The following is a 23,041-nucleotide window of genomic DNA, read 5'->3' as shown; positions in this document are numbered from 1 at the left end:
ACACCAGCTCTGAGCCAACCGCTGCCAAGCTCTTTTCCACTTCATAATGTACACTTTGCAGTTTGCTTTCAGTGGACAAGCATTCTCACCAGGCTAAGTCTGCATGCAGAGAGCACTACTTTATTTATCTGGTTCAGAAATCTGAGATGTACTTTAAGGTCAGAGATTTTATTTTATTTTTTCCAGTTCATACATAAACTGCCTATAATTGTAATAACCTTCCCTTTCTATTATCAGGGTAGAAAGAATATCAACCTAGTTATACAGAATATTTCATATTCTTTTTCATAGAAACTCTGCACCAACATATCTGATGAAAGCAGCAACATTTTTTTTACACAAAACCTATATACATTTATTTATAGGTCTTAATACAGTACAATGTACATGAAAATTGAGAACACTGCTCATTAAACCATTAGCTTTAAATTTTAATTTGAAATATAAAATGGAGTTTCTCCAGAGAAATGATCCGTAGGAAATGCACCTTACCTTTGGCTCATGTGTTAAAAGAACATTGATAAAAATCAGTGACTTGGGCTTCTCTTTCTTTTAATTGAAATGAACACAGAACTTATAAGTGAATAGCTTCTTTTATGTCGTAGCAAAGAGAGTCAATAATCCTTTCAGGAAAGAGACTATTTCATTTCCTCCCAACTTGGATTCACCATAAACTCGATCCACAAATGATATTGGAACCTGGTTAAAAAATACACATACATTAAAGTCAGTCTTCAAGTGATGGCATCACCAAGTTAGGATTACAGCATTACAAGAGCAAATCCTCAACCTGCAGCACCAGTCTGACATGGACATTGATAGTCGTAGTTCTTCAAGTAACTGACCTTTAGAATATTCATTATCTAAAAATAAGCCATCTAACCCAAATCTATAGTTGTCTAAGAAGCACTGATCCCCAATATGATGTTTGTCCATTCAAATGTCAGTTTGTATTTCCAGAAAAACCACACTTAAACCCATCTGAATGTTCACATTGTAGTATATAGACACCCCAAATAACCAAAAGTCTAAGACACGGACAACTCAGCACTAGGAAAGCTGTGCTTTTGTAAACCTGTTTCTGGGGAGTAGGACACATAATAGTCACTCACCTCACCGATGGTGTAATTCAACTGTCTTGCTCGAACGATCATCTCCATCTGAAAGACATAGCCTTTGGAGACACATTTTTCTATTAATTTCTGTAGAACTTCTTTTCGGTACAACCTGTAAGAAAACAGAACATTTATGAACACATGGACATTTGCCTGTCATCCAGATCCTGAACTCACAACTCACTGGTGTCTGTAATCTAACTCAGTAGTCCCTGCTGCATAGACAAGTTCTTAGAGTTTGTGATCATGTGTCTTGGGCAAGAAGTACTTGCTAAGAGCCTGGAATACTTTTGAAAATGAGTTATTTGTAGCACAAATAATAAAACCCCAGACACAGATATTGGGGTTCAACCTGAAGAACAGAAAAGCAAAGCGGCCAAGCCACTAGAGAAACCTTTTAACTTTACCAAATCTTCAGACCAAAGGGGTGAGCTTGTCTCCACAAATCCTCAAACTCCACACTCCACTGACTTCCTTCCTGCCTTTTCCCCTTTATATTCCTCTCTCTGCTCAGCCATATCACTCCTTTCTCTACCTCCCTTGTCCTGGGATTAAAGGTGTGGGATCCCAAGTGCTGGGATCACCTTTGGGTGAGCTCTGTTTCTCTTTTAGACAGATTTAATCTTGTGTAGCACAGGGTGTCCTTGAACTAACAGAGATCTGGTTGTCTCTGTCTCCCCGAGTCCTGAGATTTAAAGGTGTGAGCCACCACTCCCTGGCCTGTATGGTTGACCAGTGTGGCTGCTTTGCCCTCTGATCTTCAGGCAAACTTTAACTATTAAAACACAAATATACCACTATGGTTCTTAAAGTCTTTTTGAGATTTATACTATCAGATATTATGAACTATGGTAAATTAGTCACCTGATACACAAACACCTGTACTTTTGAAATTACTTTTGAAGTGGACATGCTGGAATGGCAGAACTGACAGATGAAGTTATTACATGTACCAAAGTGATGAGCAGCCCAGCAGTTAGCAGGCTTGACTACATGGATTAAGGTCCTGAGGACAATGAGGTAGTCCCAGGAAAAGCAGCTAATACTATAGGTGAGCTAGGTTAGACTAGGCATCACAGGATGGAGGCCAGTCAGCAGACTTCTGTGAACAACTGAGGTCACAAGCACTTGCTGTATGCAAATCCCTTAGGTCAAGCACACCTTGACATTCAAGCACGTAGCTCACTTAGTTTATAAAGTAAGCAGGGGAAGACAAGTGGGGAACAGAATCCAACCCTTTTGTTCAGGAAATCCAAGCAGCAGGAGGCATCAGTCTTTAGAAGGGGTTTTACTTATTTAAAACAGTAGGCAGGGAGGCTACCACCTCTTTTTAGATTTTAAGTCTCTCTCTCATGTGCACACACATGCACGCTGAAGTGACAATTTGGCATAGCTATATTCTCTGAAGATCAATGGAAGGGAGTCATCTAGATACTAACTCTTCCTTCAATCTTACCCTAGGTTCCTGTATCTTTTAGATTTTAAGCATGGGTAAAATAGACTACACAGACTCATTTATAGAAAAGCAGGAATGGTAAGGGTTGCAGGCTTTTCTGTAAAGGATGCTGTGGTTGGGATATGCACATGCTGTCCTCCAGAGTGCACCAGTAATAGCCATGCTTCCAATGGGCAGCCAAGCCCAGCACTGAAGTAAACAAGCATGCCAAAGCCCTATATTTGACTTGGAAAGCAAGAGTCTAACACACTGCCTTTAACAAGGTTCTCTGGAGTTCCAGTCTGCTGACCAATCAGGGTGTGGGATGTTGAGACAGGATGTTGAGGGTCTCTCTATGTAGCCCTGGCTGTCCTGCAATTTACTATGTAAACCAGGCTGGCCTCAATCTCTGAGATTCTACTGCATACCTGCATACTGGGATTAACATGCTCATCTGGGAAAGCAGTTCTCCTAACAACTTCTCTCTCTCTCCTCTCTGATTTTCAAGGCAGGATCTCTCGGTGTAGCCCTGGCTGTCCTCAACTCATATAGATCTGCTGGGATTAAAAGGCCTCTTAACAGCCTTTTAAAGAAGAAATACTGTACCTGAAGCTTCCTGTTAAGTCTGATGCTCCCGGTCTCAGCAAAACCTGAGTTATAAAATTGGCCCCACGGCTGCCAAATAATCAGATTTTTCTTATTAATATATTTAGTAACAAGAGAAACAATGTCACAAATTCTAGTCATTAATAAATGTGATATCAGTTTCACACAAAAGTTAATTCTCTAAAACAAAGAGACAGTGCAATGAGATCTGACACTTTTCAGGAAAGAGTAGAATTTTTACTTTGTATGTAAGAAAGTAAGATAGAGAAGAAACCTGAAAGTGACTGCCCTGCCTTCAGGGGCAAGATTGCTTACCAGCATATATACATAAAGGCCTGGGCTCCATCCCCAGCACTGCATGGACAGGGGTGGTAATGACTGCCGGGGTTACAAGAGACACCGAGTCTCTCTTACACACACACACACACACACACACACACACACACACACACACACGAACACACAACTCACTTCTCTATCTCCAAACAAACTTTAGATAGGAAGAAAAATAAGTCATTTAAATCTATAAATGCTTTGACAGAAAAGATTTGATAAAGTTTGTGGGTAGAAAAAGATAAAGTTTCATAAGAAGTGTCTTTTTCAGATTTCAGTAGAGACTGACTTTACATCGCGCATGGTGGCTCAAGTCTACAATGGTAGCACTCAGGAAGCTAAAGCAGGAGGATCACAAACTCTGAAGAAAAACAGCATAAAAGCGGGGTGGGTGGTGGGGTGTGCTCCAGGTGTTATCTGGATACCATACATTGTACTCTGACACACTATACACTGACTTAAACTGGAAATGTATTCCAGTTTTTGTAGAGAAATTAAAAAAGCAAGGTGCTGGGAAAAGTGGGTGGAGTGGTGTTAATTCCATTAAAGGGATCATCCCATTATATTCCCAACTAATCACCTCCCAAAGACTCCAGAACACTGGGGTGGGGGTGGAGGGTCTCCTCTAACACTCAGTCCACAACAATGGCTCTAGACCAACAGAACCCACTGCTATATTAGCATTTCAAATGGCGTCAAGGGTCTGAAAAATGTGACCTTAGCAGGGTGGCCATTTTAGCATCACAGGTTCAGAAAGGTTTGAGGGTGGAGCATCACATTCCAAAGCCCAAAACCAAGGCTTCCTTAGGGAAAAAACAAAAATAAATAAAAGAAATAAACAAAACACCCCAAACAAACAAACAAACAAACAAAAAACCAGGGCACTGGTGGCATTAGGGCCTCTACAAAGCAAATCCCAAGACAGTCAGAGCTACAAACCAAACCAAAACAAACCAGACACCATAATGTCAGAGACAGCAGCTGGGATGATGGCTACCAATGAACATTTTTCTAGTTTTCAGTTGCATCTAAAATCTGTGATACTATTCCAAGACACAGTGCCTTCCTCTAAAACAGAAGCTTTAGAGAGCTTATGTTACATTGTTGTGGCACTTTAAAATGAGAATGAAGTTGTGGTACTTTAAAAGAGAATGACCCCACAGATTTATACATTTGAATACTAGGTTCCTAGTTGATAGAACTGTTCAGGAAGAATTAGGAGGTGTGGCCTTGCTGGAGAAGGGTGTCACTAGGGGTGGGCTTTGAGGTTTCAAAAGCTCATGAAAGGCCCGGGTCAGTCAGTCCTTTTCTCTCTGCTCCAACTTGCCCACCTGCCTGCCTGCCTGCTGCCATGCTTCTTCCTGCCATGATGTTCATTGAACTGTCAGCAAGTCTTCAGTTAAATGCTTTCCTTTATAATTTGTTATACTAATGGCGTCTCTTCACAGCAATAGAATACTACTGAAGACAGAAGCGTCTGTCTGTATTACTGTGTAAGATTATTTTTGGTTTGGGCTTTTGTTTTGTGTGAGACAAAGTCTTTTACCCAGGCTAGTCCTGCCCCTACTTCAGTGGCTGGATTAGAGAAATGGGTTGTTACATGTAGTTGATATGCTAGGGACTGTCAGGTCTTCCTACATATTAGATGATCATCTCCAGCCCGCAAACAATGTTTCTATTTTGTTTTATTTTCTATTTATTTAAGACAGAATCCTGTTATGCTGCCCACGTTGGTCCCCAAAGCCTGTATTTAAGTCACCCTCCTGCTTCAGCCTCTGAATATGGGGGGACAATAGGCACCTGTCACACTGCCCAGTGATGGTGGATTTTTAATGGACGAGTGGAATCCCTGTATGACCTTGAATTAGAATGTTTTGATTAAAATGTGTTAAGTCACTTAATCTGTGTTTGAATTCATTATGGGCCACACTAAGGAGACCTAGGGGCTATACATCACAGACAGTAACTACTATTATCAGATGCAACTAAATGCCATGACTAAAAGGTCAGAATGTGCTCATGATTAACTTCCCTAATTTTAATTAAAAGGTGAATGAATGAATGACCAAGTTCAAAATGCCTTTAGAGATTAATATAATTTATTTTTAGCCTCAGTTGAGCCTGCCTCCAACCTCTGGAGACTCCCGGTCATATAGTCTGTAGAATGGGTTTGAGAAGGCCAGAGTAGCAGTGTGTGTTCCTTTCCTCCTAAGATTTCAGTGTTTAGCAGTATTGAAAACTACTACTTATCCAATCTCTTTATTTCACAGAAGATTAAGTCTCTTAAATGTTTTAAATGACTACCCCAAGATTCCACAACTAAGGTGAACTTAATCTTCAATTAGATGAGGCAGTGACAGAAGATATTACTGGTAGGAACAACTCTCTCCTTCCTATCACCCTGACAATGAGTGGGGTACACTGGGTATCTAAGTTTCTTATGGGTCTTCACACCAAGAGCCAGACTATTATTCCCCTATGTGTTTAAAGAAACACTGATCTACTGCTAGGAGTCCTAGCAGCAGATGAAGGGCATGGGGGAAATGGCTCAGGCATAAATGTGCCGGCCTCAAATGCCTAAGACACCAGTGGGATCCTCAGAATCCTCACTCAAAGACAGGCAGAAACCCCATCTCAAAATAAAAGGTGGAAGGTGCCTGACACCTAAACACCTGTGTTGCAATGCCCCTGGCCTGTCTAAAACACACACAGACACGCGTACACACAGAAGCAGCCATCAGAACTGAGATGTCCCAGTCAACCAACAGCACTAACCGCCTGGTGTGTGACCTGCTATTTTAGCCAACCCTGTGTTGAAGGAAGCGAGCTGCAGGTTCAAGGCCAGGGGAAGGCAGTTGAGGGGCTGCCAGCCAGCCCATGGAATCCTACTCAACTTGGAGATGGGTTGTCAGATAGTATCAGAAAACTAGAATGCTGGCTATACGATGAGCAAGCCTTTAAAAAAGGCAAATATACAAGGTAATACAATATTGAGAAACATAATTTTAACCAAGGTCTGTCTGACTTAAAAGCTGCTATCATCAAGTGCTGGATTTACTAAACAGTTATTCCCAAACTGTATTGTACAAAACTGCAATCAAAACAGTGACTTGACTGTTGCAGACCAGGGCTATCAATGGTTCTAATACAGTGCTGATTTCTCCCCAGTCAAAGAAAAACTCTTGGCAAAGGAAAAACTGTAGGTAAGACCTTATCTGGGAAGTTTTGTCATCAGTTATAGCCTGATCCTACAAACCCACCAAAGGCCCTAACTGTGGTAATCCAATCCTAGAATTCCATCTACTTTTATAGTTCCCCTGTAGAGAAATCACATAACATGTACATATACACACATGTACCTGATTAGCTTTCTTTTCAAATCCCAGCCATAAACACCCCCATTTCCTTTGTAGCGAGTTCCAGAGACAATATCAAAATTACCCTCCTTTTGTTTCCTGTGGGGGAAAAAAAAACTCAATTAGATAAAGTTCTTAGGCTTTCAGCAGGCCATCTTCACAAACCTCACAGTCATGTTTTAAGGGAAGCAGAGGCAAAGCATCAAGTCAAACAGATGTCTCGACTGTCCAAATGAGTCTTTCAAATCTAAACTGATCTTGAATTTTATTAAATTTTTTTTTTTAAGTTTTTTGAGACAGGGTCTCTCTTGTGTAGCCCTGCCTGTCCTGGAACTTGCTCTATAGACCAGGCTGGTCTTGAACTCAGAGAGATCCACCTGCCTCTGCCTCCCGAGTGCTGGAATTAAATGTGTTTGCGCTAACATTGACTAGTGAGTTTTATTAAAAATTTTAAAAAGTTTTATGTGTATGGGTGTTCTGCCTGCCTGCATGTCAGCATACCATGTTTGGCCAGAAGAAGGAGCTCGGTCTCCTGGAACTGAAGTTACAGACTGGTAGTAAGCTGCCACATGGGTGTTGGGAATTAAACTCGGTCTTCAGGAAGAGCAGTTAGTGCTTGTGACCAGTAAGCCATCTCTTCAGTCTCTTTATTTTTCTTATACTGAAGCATGAGCCCAGGGATTCTATCTGCTGACTGTACCACATGCTGGCTCCAAGCCCTTCTCCACTGCCCAGGCCTCTTCTGCAGGAAAGGGCAGGAACCTCCAGGGTTGTTGTTCCTTATACAAAACAACAAGACATCCATTTTCCCACTAAGAGTTTTGTTGTAATCATTAACTTACAATCCAAGTAAGTATCAGCATAAATCAATAGAAACCTTTCTGATTCTTAGACTGGGACAAACAACACTAATAATAATAAAAACAAGGTCTCACTATATAGTCCAGGCTGGCCTTAAATTTATAGCACTTTTCCGGCCACTGCTTCAGCAATGCTGAGATTACAGTCGTTGTCGCTGTGCCCAGTGCTTCACCTTCCCCGTGTTGAGACAGAGTCCATGTAACCCTGGTTGTCCTAGAATACTACGTTGACTAGGCTGGCACTGAACGACAATGATCAGTTCAGTTTGCTTCTGTCTCCCTAGTGCTGGGATTAAAGGCTTGTGCCACTATGTCTAGCAAGTCCACTTTTTTTTTTAAGACAAGATTTCTCTGTAGTTTTGGTGCCTGTCCTGGAACTAGTTCTTGTAGACCAGGCTGGCCACAAACTCAGAGATTCGCCTGCCTCTGCCTCCCTGCTGGGATTAAAGGCATGTACCATTTTTGACACTTGCAAAAATAGTCCCATTCAACTCAAATACTGGTTGTTTTTTATTACCTTGATAGAAGCTAGAGTCATTAGAGAAAAAGAAACCCCAACTAAGAAAATGCTTCCATCAGACTAGTCTGTGAACAGGCCAATGGGGTAGTTCATGATTGATGATTGCTGAGGAAGAGCCTAGCCTACTGTAGCTGGTGGCATCCCTGGGCAGCAGTTTTGAGGTACATAAGAAAGCAGGCTAAAAGGTCAGTTATACAGTGTTCCTCTATGGCTCCTGTTTCAGTTCCTGCCCTGACTTTTCTCAGTGATGGCATGTGACCTGGGATGCAAGATGAAATAAATCCTGTTGTCAGGAGTTTTTTTGGTACCGCCAGCTCCCTGATAATGACACGAAGACTTATCAATTTGGTTCAGGCTTCTTCCCAACTAGCTCCTCTAAGTTAAAGTAACCTGTTTCTATTAATCTACATTCTGTCACGTGGCTCTTTACTGCTCCTCCATTCTGTATGTCTAACTTTCTGTGTCTTACTGGCAAAATTCCTGAGCCTAGATTCATCCCCTCCCTTCCCCAGTTCCTCTCTTCCTGGAAGTCCCCCATAACCTCTCCTGCCTAGCTATTGGCCATTCAGCTTTTTGGTAAACAAATCACAGTGACACATCTTCACATAGTATAATAAAAAATTCTGAAACAAGACCCTCTCCTCCCTAAGTTGCTTCTGGTCATGGTGTTTGTCATAGCAATATAAACCTGACTAGGACAGGAACTGTTTTCACTGTCTCACCTCAACAGAATCACAACCAGTAACGCCAGAATTAAATTTCTTTAAAATAATCAGCATGCTCAGACTTTCAAATGGAATATACTAAAATGGCTAAGACAAAGCTCATGCATCTTGATGATGTATTCCCACACTTACTTCCTAGAGAGGCTCTGTCCATGACTCACCTCCTTCAGCAGCATCACACATGTCCAGCTTATCATTTTACTGGTTTTTTAAAAGCCTCCACCTCTGACAGACTTAACTGGTGACAGGCACCTTCACGATCCCAACAGGATGGACTTCTCTCATGCTTTACTGGCCACATGGAAATGATTTCCTTTAATTCCCTCTTTTAAGCTGTGGTCGCTGACTGACAATGCAGTGAGGGATTACATTGTGGAGTCAAGATGTCTAGAATCCTGGTACTCCTGGACCAAATCCTATGGTTTATGGTCTTTGACTATAATAAGTCAAGCCTAGTTCTAGACAACAAGGACTTCATCTTTTCCATGTTCTGAAAGAAAAGAGAATAGAACCACCCATTGATGGTTCCTAACAGCTCCTAACATAAGTCATTTAGTCACAGGTCTATATTTATGAGTTTCAAATCTCTATGTTAGTTAAATTTTTATAGAAAAGTTAAAGTGGCATGTATATTTTAAATGAACAAACAAACTGAATCTTAAATTTCTAATATTAGGAATATTAGAAACAAGGCTGAAAAGATGGCTCAGCAGTTAAGAGCAGTGGCTGTTCTTCCAGAGATTCTGAGTTAATTCTTAGCAATCACATGATGACGTATAGTCCATCTGTAAAAGGATGCCCTCCTCTGCTATGCAGGGTGCTCACATAGAGCACTCATATGTAAAATATAAATTTAAAAAAAGGGCTGTTTCCCCACCACCACCACCAAAAAAAAAATACTAGAAACAGTACCTACCTGATAAATTCAGGTATAAATTTGGGCTGAAATTTGGAAAGAATAAACAGTAAGTCAGCAACATATGACAAGTCTCATAAACACCTAATCAAGAAAGGCAAACTAGGTGTGGTAGTGCATACCTGTGATCTTAGCATTCAGTGCATAAAGTAGGGGAATCCCCGCACTTTTTAGACTAGTCTAGATGACATAGTAAAGCCATCTCAACATAGAATAAAACAGAACAGAGAGTGGGGAAGCCACTTACATGGTGTGAGAGGTCAGCATCCATAATGATGACATAGTTTCCTGTGGCATGTTTTATTCCATGAATATAGGCAGTTCCTAAAAATGAAAGTAGTTAGACCCATTAACAAAAATAACCAGAAGGGCTTGGAGAGCTGGCTTAGCGGTTAAGAGCACTGGCTGCTCTTCCAGAAGACCTGGTTCTAGTCTCAGCACTGATATGGCAGCTCATAACCACTGTAACTCCGGCTTCAGTGGATCTGCTGCCTTGTTCTGGCCTCTGCAGACAATTCATGCACATGAGCATAGACATACACAGAGGCAAAACACTCATATATAAAATTTGAAAAACAAAAAGCCTGAAAGGCTTAGATCTACATTTAAATAGGAAAAGAAATCACTTTGCATCCTAAAAGCAAACATCTGTCTTCAAAAAGTGACCCTAACCAGCTGTTAACTCTCCACGTTCAGCAGGGCTTTACCCTTGTATTACAAAGAGAATCAAGAAGATAGTTGGCCACCCATCTTCCATTCTGAGGCCAACTTAAAAAACAAAAACCCAACCACCCTTATATTTAAAATTAGCAAAAAAAAAAAAAGTTTAATACAAAAGTCTCTTTTTTTTTTTTTGAAGGGGGGCTAGGTGGGGGTTTCATTCCTTGAACTCAGGAGATCCTTCTGCCTCCATCTCAAGCTAAGAGCCATTATGCCAAGCTTCCAAAGTTTCAGATTATATAAACATCATTAAATGCTTATGCTCCCTGTCCCCCCTCCGCCCAAAAATAACCCCCAAACACCAAACCTTCTTGCTAACGCTTTAGTGTCTTCCTGAGACAGAGGCCAGGTTTCTCAGAGTTCCATATGTACACATCAGATTCTAGCCACGCCATCTTAACTATTTCTTAAACCTCAAACATATTCCAATGACCCCCCCCCAACACGTCCTGGCCCTCTAACAAGCTACTGCGCAGTAATGGCACCAGGTGTCTGACTGTGCCACTCACGCCCAGGGAAGGCTCTGAATTCCTGTTTCTGCCAGCGACTCCCCACTGTGACAAGGCACACTGCTTGTACAGCCCTAGCTCAATCTTTCACTACTCGGCCTCCACCTTCCTGTTGCTCTAGGCATTACCTTCTGGTCCCAGTTTCATTTCCCAGCCAGTTTCCCTCCACTCCAAGTCAGGTTCCAAAGAGCTGTCTACTGAAGGTCAACTTGCATTTTGTCAGGCACACTAGGCCCCCCTAGAACACGTGGACAGGGGCCCAGCTATCATATTTTGCCATATCTGTGCAGAGTCTCCCATTCAGGGCTTGCCTGACTAGCTATATTGGGATGACTGAGAACCCCTGCACTCTCTATCCCAAGCACCATCACAATCCACAGCAGCCTGGTTTCAATGACTGATACCAGTTGAACATTTCAAAATGAGAGACTTCCTGACTTTTTTTTTGGAGACAGGATTTCACACTATGTTGTCTGGAATTTGTTATGTAGACTAGGCTGGTCTCAAACTCATAAAGATCCACCTGCATCTACTTCCGAGTGCTGAGATTAAAGGCATGCACCACCAAACGTGGTTAGGGAGGCTTTTCAACGTCCCAACTCCTGAAAAATGACATGTTTGAGATGTAGAAATTCCAAGTTTCTTATCTGAACCTTGTACACTGTACACAGAGGCTAGTGTCACAGTGTGGACAGTTACTGAGATCAATGAAAGCAGAAACAAGTTTTAAAGACAAAACATCACAAACATCTAATTTAGAGTGCTGAGCTTTCCGAACAACTCCGACTGACTGACTCTAATGTTTTCACTGACTGCTCAAAAACTCTGGCTCTTTTTGGTGGCATTTTCCAGATCATTCAGTATCAGAGAATCCATGGATTTAGAAGCTCAAGCACTTGATGCTGCTAGCAAGTTCATTCTTCAGGACAGAAACCTTTTCTTTTCTCTTATCCATGTGTGTTTGAAGTATGCATGCTTTCCCTCTTTGTGGGAATGAGGTATGCATGTGTAAGCATGTGGAGATCCGAAGTCAAACTCAAGCCTTCTCTTACCTCATTACTAATGCAGGGTTTCTCAATCAAATTCAGAGCTCACTGATGTGCCTAGTCTCACTCCTCGTTCTGGGGTTGAATTACATACAGGTGAGCCACCACATACACCACATACACCCAGAATTTCTGGAGATCTGAACTGTGGCCCTCATGTATTGGCAAGTACTTTCTTTAACTACGGAGCCATGTCCCCAGCCTTAAGATAACAGCTTCCTCTGTTAAGGACTATGAATCGAAGGCATTTCAAGTTTCCTCTCAGAACCACTGGGCTCATCTGAAATACTCTAGAACAGCGAGCGGTTTTCAAACCACGTGGGTCTCGACCACTTTGGGGGTCAAACAACCCTTTCAACAAGGATTTAGTATCAGATATCCTGGCATACCAGATATTTACATTACAATTAATAACAGAAGAAAAATGTTATAAAGTAGCAATGAAATAATTTTATCATTGGGGTCGCCATGACATGAGAAACTGTATTAAAGGGTCAAAGCATTAGGAAGGTTGAGAATTACTGCTCTAAAATGTTCTGTTTAAGGTGAAAACCTTTTCATTCTTAGAAATAATCACCTTTTAGACTTACCATTTAAAGACTTTGCAAAGTATATAACTGGTCCCAGATGTATATCCTCAGACACATTCCCTGGCTCTTCCTTTATCCAAGCTACATTATACAGAACCCCACTTCCCAGGTTCTTGTCACTTGTGTTCCAGAGTTTTGGGAGGCACAAGTAAAGAGCGCCAGGAGAAATCAGGGACACCTAAGTAACCCCCTCTGCATGGCATCTAGTGTCAGCTGAGCAGCTCCACACCCACCTAGTCCTTCCTCTAAACTAACCAGGTTTCTGAGTCCTATCCCTCTGTACCCTCCAGCCTCCTGCCCACTGCAGCCCCTCACTAGTCAGTTTTAAATCAGGCTTCTGAACAATGATTTCCTTGTTAACTAGAATCCCTGTACTAAATATCTGATTTGGACAGAATTACAACGGCTTATGGTTCGCTGAGTCGGTCCTGATTGATACAGCCAACCCAAGTAAAACCATTAGGATGTCGTGGAGATCACTCAAGGTTGACTGTACTAGAGTCTTTTTCCAAACTGGGAAAACAGTGGCAAATATGACTAGGGCAGGTAACAGGAAAGGGTTAAAGCCCCCACCTACCAAGGCCCAGCTTTTTCTCCCGTGGTCTTAGGAGCTGCAAGAAAAAGAAACAACAAATCAACACAAAAAGACAAAAATATTTTAAATTTTATTTTACTCCTATAAATGCATACTCAAGACTATAGTTTCAAGAATCATTTCTTAAGTTTGTTACTATAAGTGCAAAATCATTTAAAAAGATTAGTTGACTTTATTAGACCTTGAAGCAGAGTATATTCAACATTTTTGCCCAAAATTAAAAAGGCGTTTGGGGGCTGGCGATGAAGCCTACTATCACGGAGACCCCAACCCTTCTTAGCACTGTGTAGACTACAGTGTAATACCAGCAATCCCTCTCCCTCTCCTCAGCACTGTATAGACTACAATGTAACACCACCAATCCTGCTCTCCTCTGCACTGTATAGACTACAGTGTAACACCACCAATCCTGCTCTCCTCTGCACTGTATAGACTACAGTGTAACACAAGCAGTGCCAGTGTTTGGGAGGCAGAGCTAGGAGCCAGGAGCTCAAGCTCAGAAAGGCTGAGCCAACCCAGACATTAGGATGCCTATATCTAACAACAAAGCAAGAAAGTAGTCATCACGCCAGCTAGTTCAACAGTCTCTCTGCAGCTCTTTTCTGTCTTCTGTATTCCTTTACTCCATCTTCCTCTTCCATGCAGCTGCCAAGACTTACAGTTTACTCACCCTGAAGTCTTCTTTTAAACCTTAAAAAAATTGTCCTCAAACTTAAAACAAACAAAACTCTAAAACAACAGAAACAACCAGTCATAAAATAATAAATACGTGTTAGTTATTATAGTTGTAAGGTTTACACCTGCAGTTCCAGCACCTGGAAAGCTGAAGCAGGAAAAGTGCAATGAGTTTCAGGCCAGCCTGGGCCCCGAGGGGGGTGGGAGGAGAAAGGAGGACTGTCTGGCTATCCAGGGAAATAATGATTATAAATGCAAATTTTCTCCTTGTGTTTTGTTCGTTTACTGTTGAGACAGGTTCTGACTATGTACCTTTGGCTTGCCTGAAACTTGCTATGTAGATCAGATTGGTCATGAACTCAGAGATCTACTTGTCTCTGCCTTTTTCTTGAGTGTTGGGACTAAAACAGTATACCACTACATCCAGAAAGGTATGTGTTGAGGCCACCATGGACAACTTATTGGTAAGACTCTGTCTAGAGGGTTGGGGATACAGCTCAATGGTAGAATAGAGCATCTGCCTAGCATATGAGGCCCTAGGTTCAATTCCCCATTACCACAGGGAAAAGGCTCTAGTTTTCCTATGTTGATCAACTACCATTTCTTAAAAGACAAGTATCCAGAGAGTCTCCAGAGGCTATGTTTCTCTGACAATGGTTTTCTATCCAGAAAAGGGACAATGTTGTCCCCAAGGGGACAAATAACAATATCACATGCATTTTAGGTTGCCAAGAAGGGAGGGAAATTGCTACTGGCATTGCTGTGGGACAATGGTCTTTGTACCCTGTAATAAATTATCACTTGTATTGGTTTAAAATGCTGATTGGCCAGTAGCCAGACAGAAAGTATAGGTGGGATGACCAAAACAGGAGAATTCTGGGAAGAGGAAAGGCTCAGTCTGCAGTCATCACCCAGATGCAGAGGAAACAAGATGAGAATGCCTCACTGATAAAATGTACCAAACCATGTGGCTAACACAGACAAGAATTATGGGCTAATTAAAGATGTAAGACTTAGTTAATAAGACGCCTGAGCTACTAGGCCAACCAGTTTATAATTAACGTAGGCCTCTGTGTGTTTCTTTGGGACCGGGTGGGACAGAAACCTCTGTCAACATAGCGTCTTGTGGGTAGAGGCCAGAGATGCCACTAAACATCTACAATAAACAGGGCAGGTTCCCACAGCAATCGTTCAGCAATATGTGCTAACCAAGAAATCCTGGACTGTAATGAACTGCAAACACAAATGACACTGCACAGCTAACACCAAAACATGTTTTATAAATCTGTATTCAGATAGCTTTTGATCCAAGCTATCCAAAGCAGAATTCACAAATAAAACAATTCACAACAACTGTTAGTGAAGCCAGGTGTTCATGTGTGTTTGTGTGCTGGGGTTACAGGCACCTGAGTTGCCTGATGTGGGTACTAAGATCTGAACTCAGGTCCTTATAGAAGAGCAAGAGCTTTCTCCAGCCCACATACCCCTCTCTCACCATCATACTTAAAATCTATAGTAAGAATATCTTCTACAAATGAAGCTTGGAACACCTTTTAGTAATTATATTAAAAATATCTTCTAGTAAGATCTAACTCTGTTTCAAAATGATATCGAATTCATGAAGCCACTATAAACTTGCCTCTGTGTCTGCCCAGGTCGCTCCTCCAGGAGCACAGGCCTATGGTGGAGTGAGAATGTCAAGTCTGGGATTTTGAGATTCTGGAAGTATTCCCCCCACTCACTCTATAGGAAGAAATGTAACTGCCTCAAGCCCTGCTGTCTCTCTGCCAACAATCACCTTTTTTACCTACAATTTCCGAGCTACAGGCAGTACTGTGCACAAAGCATATGCAGGCCCAGAGAAGGGAGTGAGCAAGACAGAAACCCAAGAACCATTTCCTGATCAGTTCTATAACATATCTCCCAACACAGTATCATATTTCAATGTTTTAAGAAAATTTATCTTTAGAATCCATCATAAGCCCAGAGGTAAAGCCCACTCTTTTGTTGCAAAATTACTACTAGTCTACATATCAGATACATAATTTTGATCTCAAAAGGGTCTGTTGCCTCTCTTCTTTCCAGACTTTGCTCCTTACCACCCTTCCCCAACAGAGAAAGGAAAGGGTCTGTGACTTACAATTCTGTCTGGCCCATAGATCTTTTCCAGTTGTTCAGCAACTTCTCTTGTCCCATCTGGGCTTCCATCATCTATGATTATAATTTCATAGTTGATCGCACTAAAATAAAATTTAAATTTATATTAATGTTGGGTGATAATCTCTCCAATTTTTAAGTAACTTAAGTTGAAAGTCAGGAGAGTCAGGATATTCAAGGTCATTTCAGCTCTAGTGACTTTCATAGACAGCCTGCAATACCAGAGACCCTATTTCAAAATAAACAAAGCAAAACAATACTTTAAATGACACTAGCAAATTTACATTAAAAAAACCTGAAATTTATCTGACTTGATTTCACTTTTATTTTTATTTTTTTGGTTTTTCAAGATAGGGTTTCTTTGTGTAGCCCTGGACCAGGCTGTCCTGCAATTTAAGAGACCCACCTGCCTCTGCCTCCAGAGTGCTGGGATTAAAGGTGTGAGCCACCACTGACTGGCTATTTCACTCCTAAATTTACTTTCCATTATATTCACAGAATAGTTTCTACTCTAAAAACCAATGAACATTTGTTGTCTTGAGGATAAATCCTACCTGCTGTACACATAATCACCATTACCCACCCACCCCCTTTTACATAAGACATAAAGGGGAAGGAAAAGGAAGCAACACCTTCCTCTTGCCCCTGTTTGGTTGGAAATCAACCAGGAAACAACAGACTGTTAAAGGTTGTGAAAGTTAGCCCCGGCAAACTTGGCAGGGAAGAAACAAAACCTCAAAGTCAAGAACAGGTGCAACAGGGACTGGGGAGATGGCTTGGTGGGTAACAGCACTTGTTATACAAGCAACAGGACCTGAATTTGGATCTCTAGCAGCTACAAGAATGGGTATAACTAAGCACTCCTGTAACTCCAGCACTGGGGGTGGGTGGGAGATTGAAAGCCTCCAAGTAAGAAAAGCTCTAAGCCAAGAGAGACCCTGTTTCAAACAATTCAAAGTCGAGAGTGAAAGAGAAAGGCAGCAGGTGTTCTCTGCTCTGCTAGCCTGTGTACACGCCCAGCCCACAACACACACACGAGTAGGGACCCTGACCACAACACAAAAGATGCTGATTTTGGAAAAAGGTACATCACAAAGTGAAGCCTTTTTTTGTTTGGTTTTTTTTTGGGGGGGGGGGTCTGAGACAGGGTTTCTCTGTATAGCTTTGGAACCTATCCTGAAAACCAGGCTTGCCTTGAACTCAGAGATCTGCCTGCCTCTGCCTTGATGCCACCAATGCCCTGTTTTCTGTTTGTCTGGAGTGCTGTGATAAAGCGTGCTCACCACTGTCTGCTGTGAAGTCATTCTTAAGCAAAATTCCTCCATTCCTGATTTCAAACAAGCCAGAGGGTCAAATAAATGAAAAAAAAAAAAAAAGAACCACATCTGAGATGTAGCTATTCCTATTAAACCTCATTTTGATTTCAGAACATCCACTTCATTGGCAGAGTTTCATTCTCTAGCACAATGGACTCCCAAACCACAAAAAAGGGTACCCCAGAACTTTAGAAGCTGAGGCATTCCAGCACAGACCAAGGTTACAATGTAATGAAAGGGAGCAGGGAACTGGAGTGGGGAGGTACAGAGTGTTGGACTCATAAATTAAACAGGGCAAAAATACCGTAAAAACAGTATACAAAGTCAGAGCATATCAAAATGTTACAGTTAAATTCTCTAATTTGGAAAAAGCTGGCAGAACCAATTTAAAAAATAAAACCTAATGAAAAAAGCATGTTATTACCCATGGAAGGGCCACTATATGCAAACTGATTTTTATTCAGATATAATCAAAAGAACACTCCCAAGCCTGGCCAGTGGTGGTAGCAAGCCTTTAATCCCACTTGGGAGGCAGAGGCAGGTAGATCTCCAAGTTTGAGGTCAGCCTGGTTTATAAGAATGAGTTTCAGGGCAGTCAGGGCTACAAAAAGAAACCCTGTCTCAAAACACCAAAGACTTAAAACAAAATGAAAACAACAATAGCAACTCCAAATACACAAACAACATAACAACATCAAGCCCAGCAATCCTGACCCTGAGTGGTGGTGCAACCTTCAGGTCCATCCAGCATTTTAGGAGGCAGGCTGTTATGAATTCCAGGCCAGCCAGGACTACGTAGTTCTGAGAACTTGTCTCAAACAAACAAGGCAGTGTATGGCTTTTGCCAATTAGTATGGTGAGTTTAAGTTTTCTGGGAAGATAAACTACTCATCAAGCATTTTGTTTTGTTTTTCTGAGACAGGGGCTGCTAATGTAGCCCTAGCTGAACCTGAACTTGTTACATACAATCTGTCTGCCTCTGCCTCCTTTGCACCACCCAGCTTGGCATTTTTCTGACTGCTAGACAACATGGGCACAGCATCCTCGTTTGTCTTTTAAAAGCCAACAAACAAACAAAAAGCTCTGGAAACAACCTGTGTTCTCTGACACGACTAGTCTAAATAAACAGCGCTCTGCTACGGCATCCTACCTAACTTGCAAAATTACGTTTGTGTACGCTGATAGGAAAAGATCGCCCAAGATTACCACAGCATGATGCCACTCATCTGGCCGCCAAACAACTGACTCCGTACTGCTCTCAGGAGGCATTTCACTTAGTTTAACTTAGGAGACCTTTATAAAAAATTGCGCTAACACTTCCAATGTCAAAATTCCCGTTCCTAAGGGACAGGAATGGGGCTCAGTAGAACTCTGCCTAGCACTGAGCAAGGCTCTGTGTTTCTGAACACAGCAAACACACAAACTAACAAGATCCAGTTCCTAATGTTGGTGCCAAACAGCGCTGCGCTGGGCGAGGGTGCTCTGTGCCTGCTCATCAGCACTTCCCTGACAGCGCAAACATCAAGCTTACATAAGCGCTCGGCCCCGGGGTGCGGGCGAGAGCGCCGGCTCGGGACGCCCGGCTCTGGCGGCCGATAGTGAGCACCTGGAGAGGGATGAGGTCAGGTTTCAGCCTCACCCCCGAAGTAAAAGCCGAGCCAGTCCTTTCAGGAGAAAGGCGGGGGTGGGGGGAGCGGAGGCCAGAGCGAGCCGTCACTAGTGAAACGCAGATCTCGCAAGAGACCTGGGCGGGAAAGAGAGACGCACGGGAGACAGCCGCGGGGCTGTCCGCCATGGCTTTCCTCGCTGGGGAAAGCCTCGAGCAGGCTCGGGCGGGAGCCGAGGCCTGGCCTCGGTGGGTCTCCTCGTACGGCCAACCGCCGCCGCGCAGCCCGAGGCCGGCAACGCGCGAGAAGCTTCTTCTACCTCTCGGAGAAGCTCTTCACCAGCAACCACACGATGAGTGGCAGGTTCTCGCGCTCGTTGTAGGTGGGCAGAAGGACCGAATACTTGTCCTGTCGCGAGGAACGAGCCTGCGGCGGCCGGTGAGACGCAGCACCGCGGCGACTCGCCCCCGTGGAGGCCATGACGGGTCTGCGCGAAGCACCGGAAGCGGAAGTGCGTCACCCGGCGTGGAGCGTACCAAATTCCGGGGCCCGAGAGAGTCTTGGCTCTCCTAGGCCTCATTGTGGTTTCCTGGAAAGACTCCGATTCTGCGACTGTTTCAAGTCGCCTCCGAAGGTTTCCTGAGGGAACACCCATTCGTTTCATGTCCTCAAGCTCTAGGAAGCGTCTTAGTCTTCCCGTCGCTAAGAGATGGGTAACCGGAAACGGAAGTCACTTCCCGGCTACTTCCGGAAGAGACTGTCATGGCCGCCCAGGAGGACGTAGCGGCGTTACAGGATGAAATTGCCCGGCACGAGGAAGAGCTGGCTTCGCTGAAGCGGAGGCTGACTGCAGCTCTGGCGTCTGCGCCGGAGCCCGAGCGTCCAGTCCCGTTGCCGCCGCTGCTGCCCAAGGTCGAGCTGTCGCGGGCCGAGATCCTCCGCTACAGCCGGCAGCTGCTGTTGCCGGAGCTGGGCGTGCGCGGTCAGCTGCGCCTGGCATCGGCTTCGGTGCTGGTGGTGGGCTGCGGCGGGCTGGGCTGCCCGCTGGCGCAGTATCTGGCGGCGGCCGGCGTGGGCCGCCTGGGGCTGGTGGACCACGACGTGGTGGAGACGAGCAACCTGGCGCGCCAGGTGCTGCACGACGAGGCGCGGGCCGGCCAGGCCAAGGCTTGCTCGGCGGCAGCCGCGCTGCGCCGCCTCAACCCGGCCGTGGAGTGCGTGGCGTACGCGCGCGCGCTCAGCGAGGCCTGGGCGCTCGAGCTGGTCCGCGCCTACGACGTGGTAGCCGACTGCTCGGACAACGTGCCCACGCGCTACCTGGTGAACGACGCGTGCGTGCTGGCCGGCCGGCCGTTGGTGTCGGCCAGCGCGCTGCGCTTCGAGGGCCAGCTGACCGTCTACCACTGCGACGGCGGTCCCTGCTACCGCTGCGTCTTCCCGCGGCCGCCCCCCGCCGAGACGGTGACCAACTGCGCCGACGGCGGCGTCCTCGGAGTGGTGCCCGGCGTGCTGGGCTGTGTGCAGGCGCTCGAGGTGCTCAAGATCGCCGCCGGGCTCGGGCCGTCCTACAGCGGCAGCCTGCTGCTCTTCGACGGCCTCGGCGGCCACTTCCGCCGGATCCGACTGCGGCATCGCCGGCCCGACTGCGCCGTGTGCGGGCAGCAGCCCACCGTGACCCGCCTGCAGGACTACGAGGCCTTCTGCGGCTCCTCGGCCACCGACAAGTGCCGGGTCTTGAAGCTCCTGGGCCCCGAGGAGCGGATTTCCGTGACCGATTACAAGCAACTTCTGGATTCTGGAGCGCCCCACGTGTTGCTGGACGTCCGTCCTCAAGTGGAGGTGGACATCTGTCGTCTGCCGCACGCCCTCCACATCCCTTTGAATAAGCTGGACCGGAGGGATGCTGACAGCCTGAAGCTCTTAGGGGATGCCCTCCGGGAAGGGAAGCGGAACTCTCAGGAAGGGGTGGCTCTCTCTGTGTATGTGATCTGCAAACTGGGGAATGACTCCCAGAAAGCTGTGAGGGTCCTGCAGTCCTTAACGGCAGTGCCAGAGCTAGACTCTTTAACCGTTCAGGATATTGTAGGGGGACTCATGGCCTGGGCCGCCAAAATTGATGAGTCGTTTCCACAGTACTGAGGGAGCCGCGTGCAGGTCACATGGATGGTTGTGGTAACTCAAAGATCTTCAGTCATGTAGGGAAGAGCCTGGGTCCATGGCCTCTGAACAAATAGACTCTTGCAAGGAGGTTTTTGAGAAAGCAGCCTAAAATTGTTTGAGAGCTGCCTTGTGTCTGGGGCCCTTCTACAGTGTGCCTTCAGCCTATAGTGTGGGATGTAACAGGGTTTTTGTTTCCTCTCTGTGGCAATCAAAATGCTCTCTGGGCCATCCATTTTATATCTGGAATTAATTAGGACACAGTTTTACTTCCTCTGAGTCTAATTGGATTACTCACAGATGGTACACTTGCATTCAGCCCATTGAGGTATTCTTTGGGAGGCTGGAGAAGTGACTTAGCATTGGCTGCCCCCTCCCAGAGGGGATCACTCTTGTGCTGGCTCACAACTGTCTGTAGCTCCAGTCCCATGAGGTCAGATGTCTCCTTGCCTTCTCCAGCACCAGGCAGGATCTTGGTGCATAGACATACATGCAGGCAAAAACACTCATAACGTTTTAAAATCTAAAAAAAAAAAATGTTTAAAAAAGATATTTGAGTCTTATTTCTAATTAAAGTGATAGGATATACACTGTAGACATAACTACAGAGTCTTTCAATTATCTGGAAATTAGTCATTCTAAAACCTGCTATGAATATCAGAGTGCAATCTTGGTAGCAAAATAAAGGAAACTGATTTGTGGACCATCAGCTTCCCTTAGAAGTTGCTAGCATTTTTCTAGTACTTAGCTTCTGTGCCCACCGTAATGCCCTACACATGAGACATTTGCGTAACTGTGCATTGTGGTTGTTCTGCTTTGGAATCTTCTAGTCCAAGTCCCATCCTTTTGCTCCTATCCCTTTGTCTACTTTGATTTCATCCACTTTATTTCTGAACTTTTATGTAGGTGTTTTTATATTTGTTTACAAAGTAAACAGTTTCACTAGGCCTGTTGGTGCAGGTCAGTCTACCCAGCTACTCTGAGGCTGAGGCAGGAGGATCACAAGTTCAAGGCCTATCTGAGTGTGTTCAAGGTCAGCCTGGGCAACCGAGGGAGGCCTGTCACAAAAAGTAAGAAGTGGGTAAGAGTGTAGGTCAGTGGTAGCAGGCCGAGGAGTTTGGGCTTCATTTCCAGTACCACAAAATAGTTCAGTGAGCTGGCAGACAGTCCACACTACTTCCAGTGTGTATAACAGGTCATTGTTTTTCGAGGCAGGGTTTCCCTGTGTAGCTCTGACTGTCCAGCCCTCTGTAGGTCAGGCTGGCCTTGAACTCAAGAGATCCACCTGCCTCTGCCTCCCAAGTGCTGGAATTAAAGCCGCTCACCACCAGTGCCTAGCTTCTCTGGCAATTTTTTTTTTTTAAAAGGATAAAAGCACCGTAGCTAGAAAAAGCCCTCTGCAGGCCTGAGTTACCTCTTTGAAAACACTAATAGTTGTTTTTTTTTATTTTCTTCTTTAAATAAGAAAGGGATTAGTAAGAGTCAAAACTAGGCCACACTTTACTTTTGGCTGTGAGACACTGCCACACTGACCAGGTTCCCTGAACATCATGTGGGCTGGAGCAGGTGCACCAAGACTACTCCCAGGTGCCATGCACCTGCACGTCTTTGTTCTGTAGTCTTTCATTTACTTTGAGACGGCCTTGTTTGCTGTCCAGGCTGGCAGGCTTGTGCCTCCATGTCAGACTTCTCTGCTGTTTTGATGAACTGCTGATGGCAAGTAATTTTTTTAAAATGTTTTTGTAGGTTGGAGAACTGGCTCAGCAGTTAGGAACACTGGCTGCTCTCCCAGAGGTCCTGAGT

The 23,041-nt window shown here is 44.4% G+C and overlaps 2 protein-coding genes and 1 long non-coding RNA gene across 4 annotated transcripts; 1 reads left to right on the top strand and 2 right to left on the bottom strand.

The window, feature by feature from the left end:
- Positions 1-152: 152 nt before the first annotated feature.
- Dpm1 (dolichyl-phosphate mannosyltransferase subunit 1, catalytic) lies at positions 153-19,588 on the bottom strand. Of its 2 annotated transcripts, XM_048441154.3 has the most exons (9): positions 19,401-19,587; positions 16,142-16,241; positions 13,309-13,342; positions 10,114-10,190; positions 9,867-9,892; positions 6,849-6,944; positions 3,157-3,225; positions 1,113-1,227; positions 153-699 (listed from the first exon to the last, which is right to left on the bottom strand). In XM_048441154.3, exons 1-9 carry the CDS (start codon positions 19,559-19,561, stop codon positions 595-597), a joined length of 783 nt encoding a protein of 260 aa, XP_048297111.1. In that variant the 5' UTR covers positions 19,562-19,587; the 3' UTR covers positions 153-594. The 2 variants fall into 2 exon arrangements, with proteins under 2 accessions (XP_048297111.1, XP_048297112.1); XM_048441155.3 differs by lacking the exon at positions 3,157-3,225 and having other exon boundaries at positions 19,401-19,588.
- LOC146892727 (uncharacterized) lies at positions 7,346-9,849 on the bottom strand. Its single transcript, XR_015004237.2, has 2 exons — positions 9,112-9,849; positions 7,346-7,624 (listed from the first exon to the last, which is right to left on the bottom strand). It is a non-coding gene; the product is annotated as an uncharacterized LOC146892727 (long non-coding RNA).
- A 92-nt stretch (positions 19,589-19,680) lies between the features above and the next one.
- Positions 19,681-21,947, top strand: Mocs3 (molybdenum cofactor synthesis 3). The gene has a single exon (XM_085696982.2). The coding sequence runs from the start codon at positions 19,844-19,846 to the stop codon at positions 21,218-21,220; it is 1,377 nt and encodes a 458-aa protein (XP_085553108.1). The 5' UTR covers positions 19,681-19,843; the 3' UTR covers positions 21,221-21,947.
- Positions 21,948-23,041: the final 1,094 nt, after the last annotated feature.

This window comes from Myodes glareolus, chromosome 10 (assembly GCF_982192425.1).
Source record: "Myodes glareolus chromosome 10, mMyoGla1.1, whole genome shotgun sequence".
Lineage (NCBI taxonomy): Eukaryota > Metazoa > Chordata > Mammalia > Rodentia > Cricetidae > Myodes > Myodes glareolus.
The sequence above is the reverse complement of the archived record's forward strand: the minus strand, read 5'-3'. Positions and strand labels throughout refer to the sequence as shown.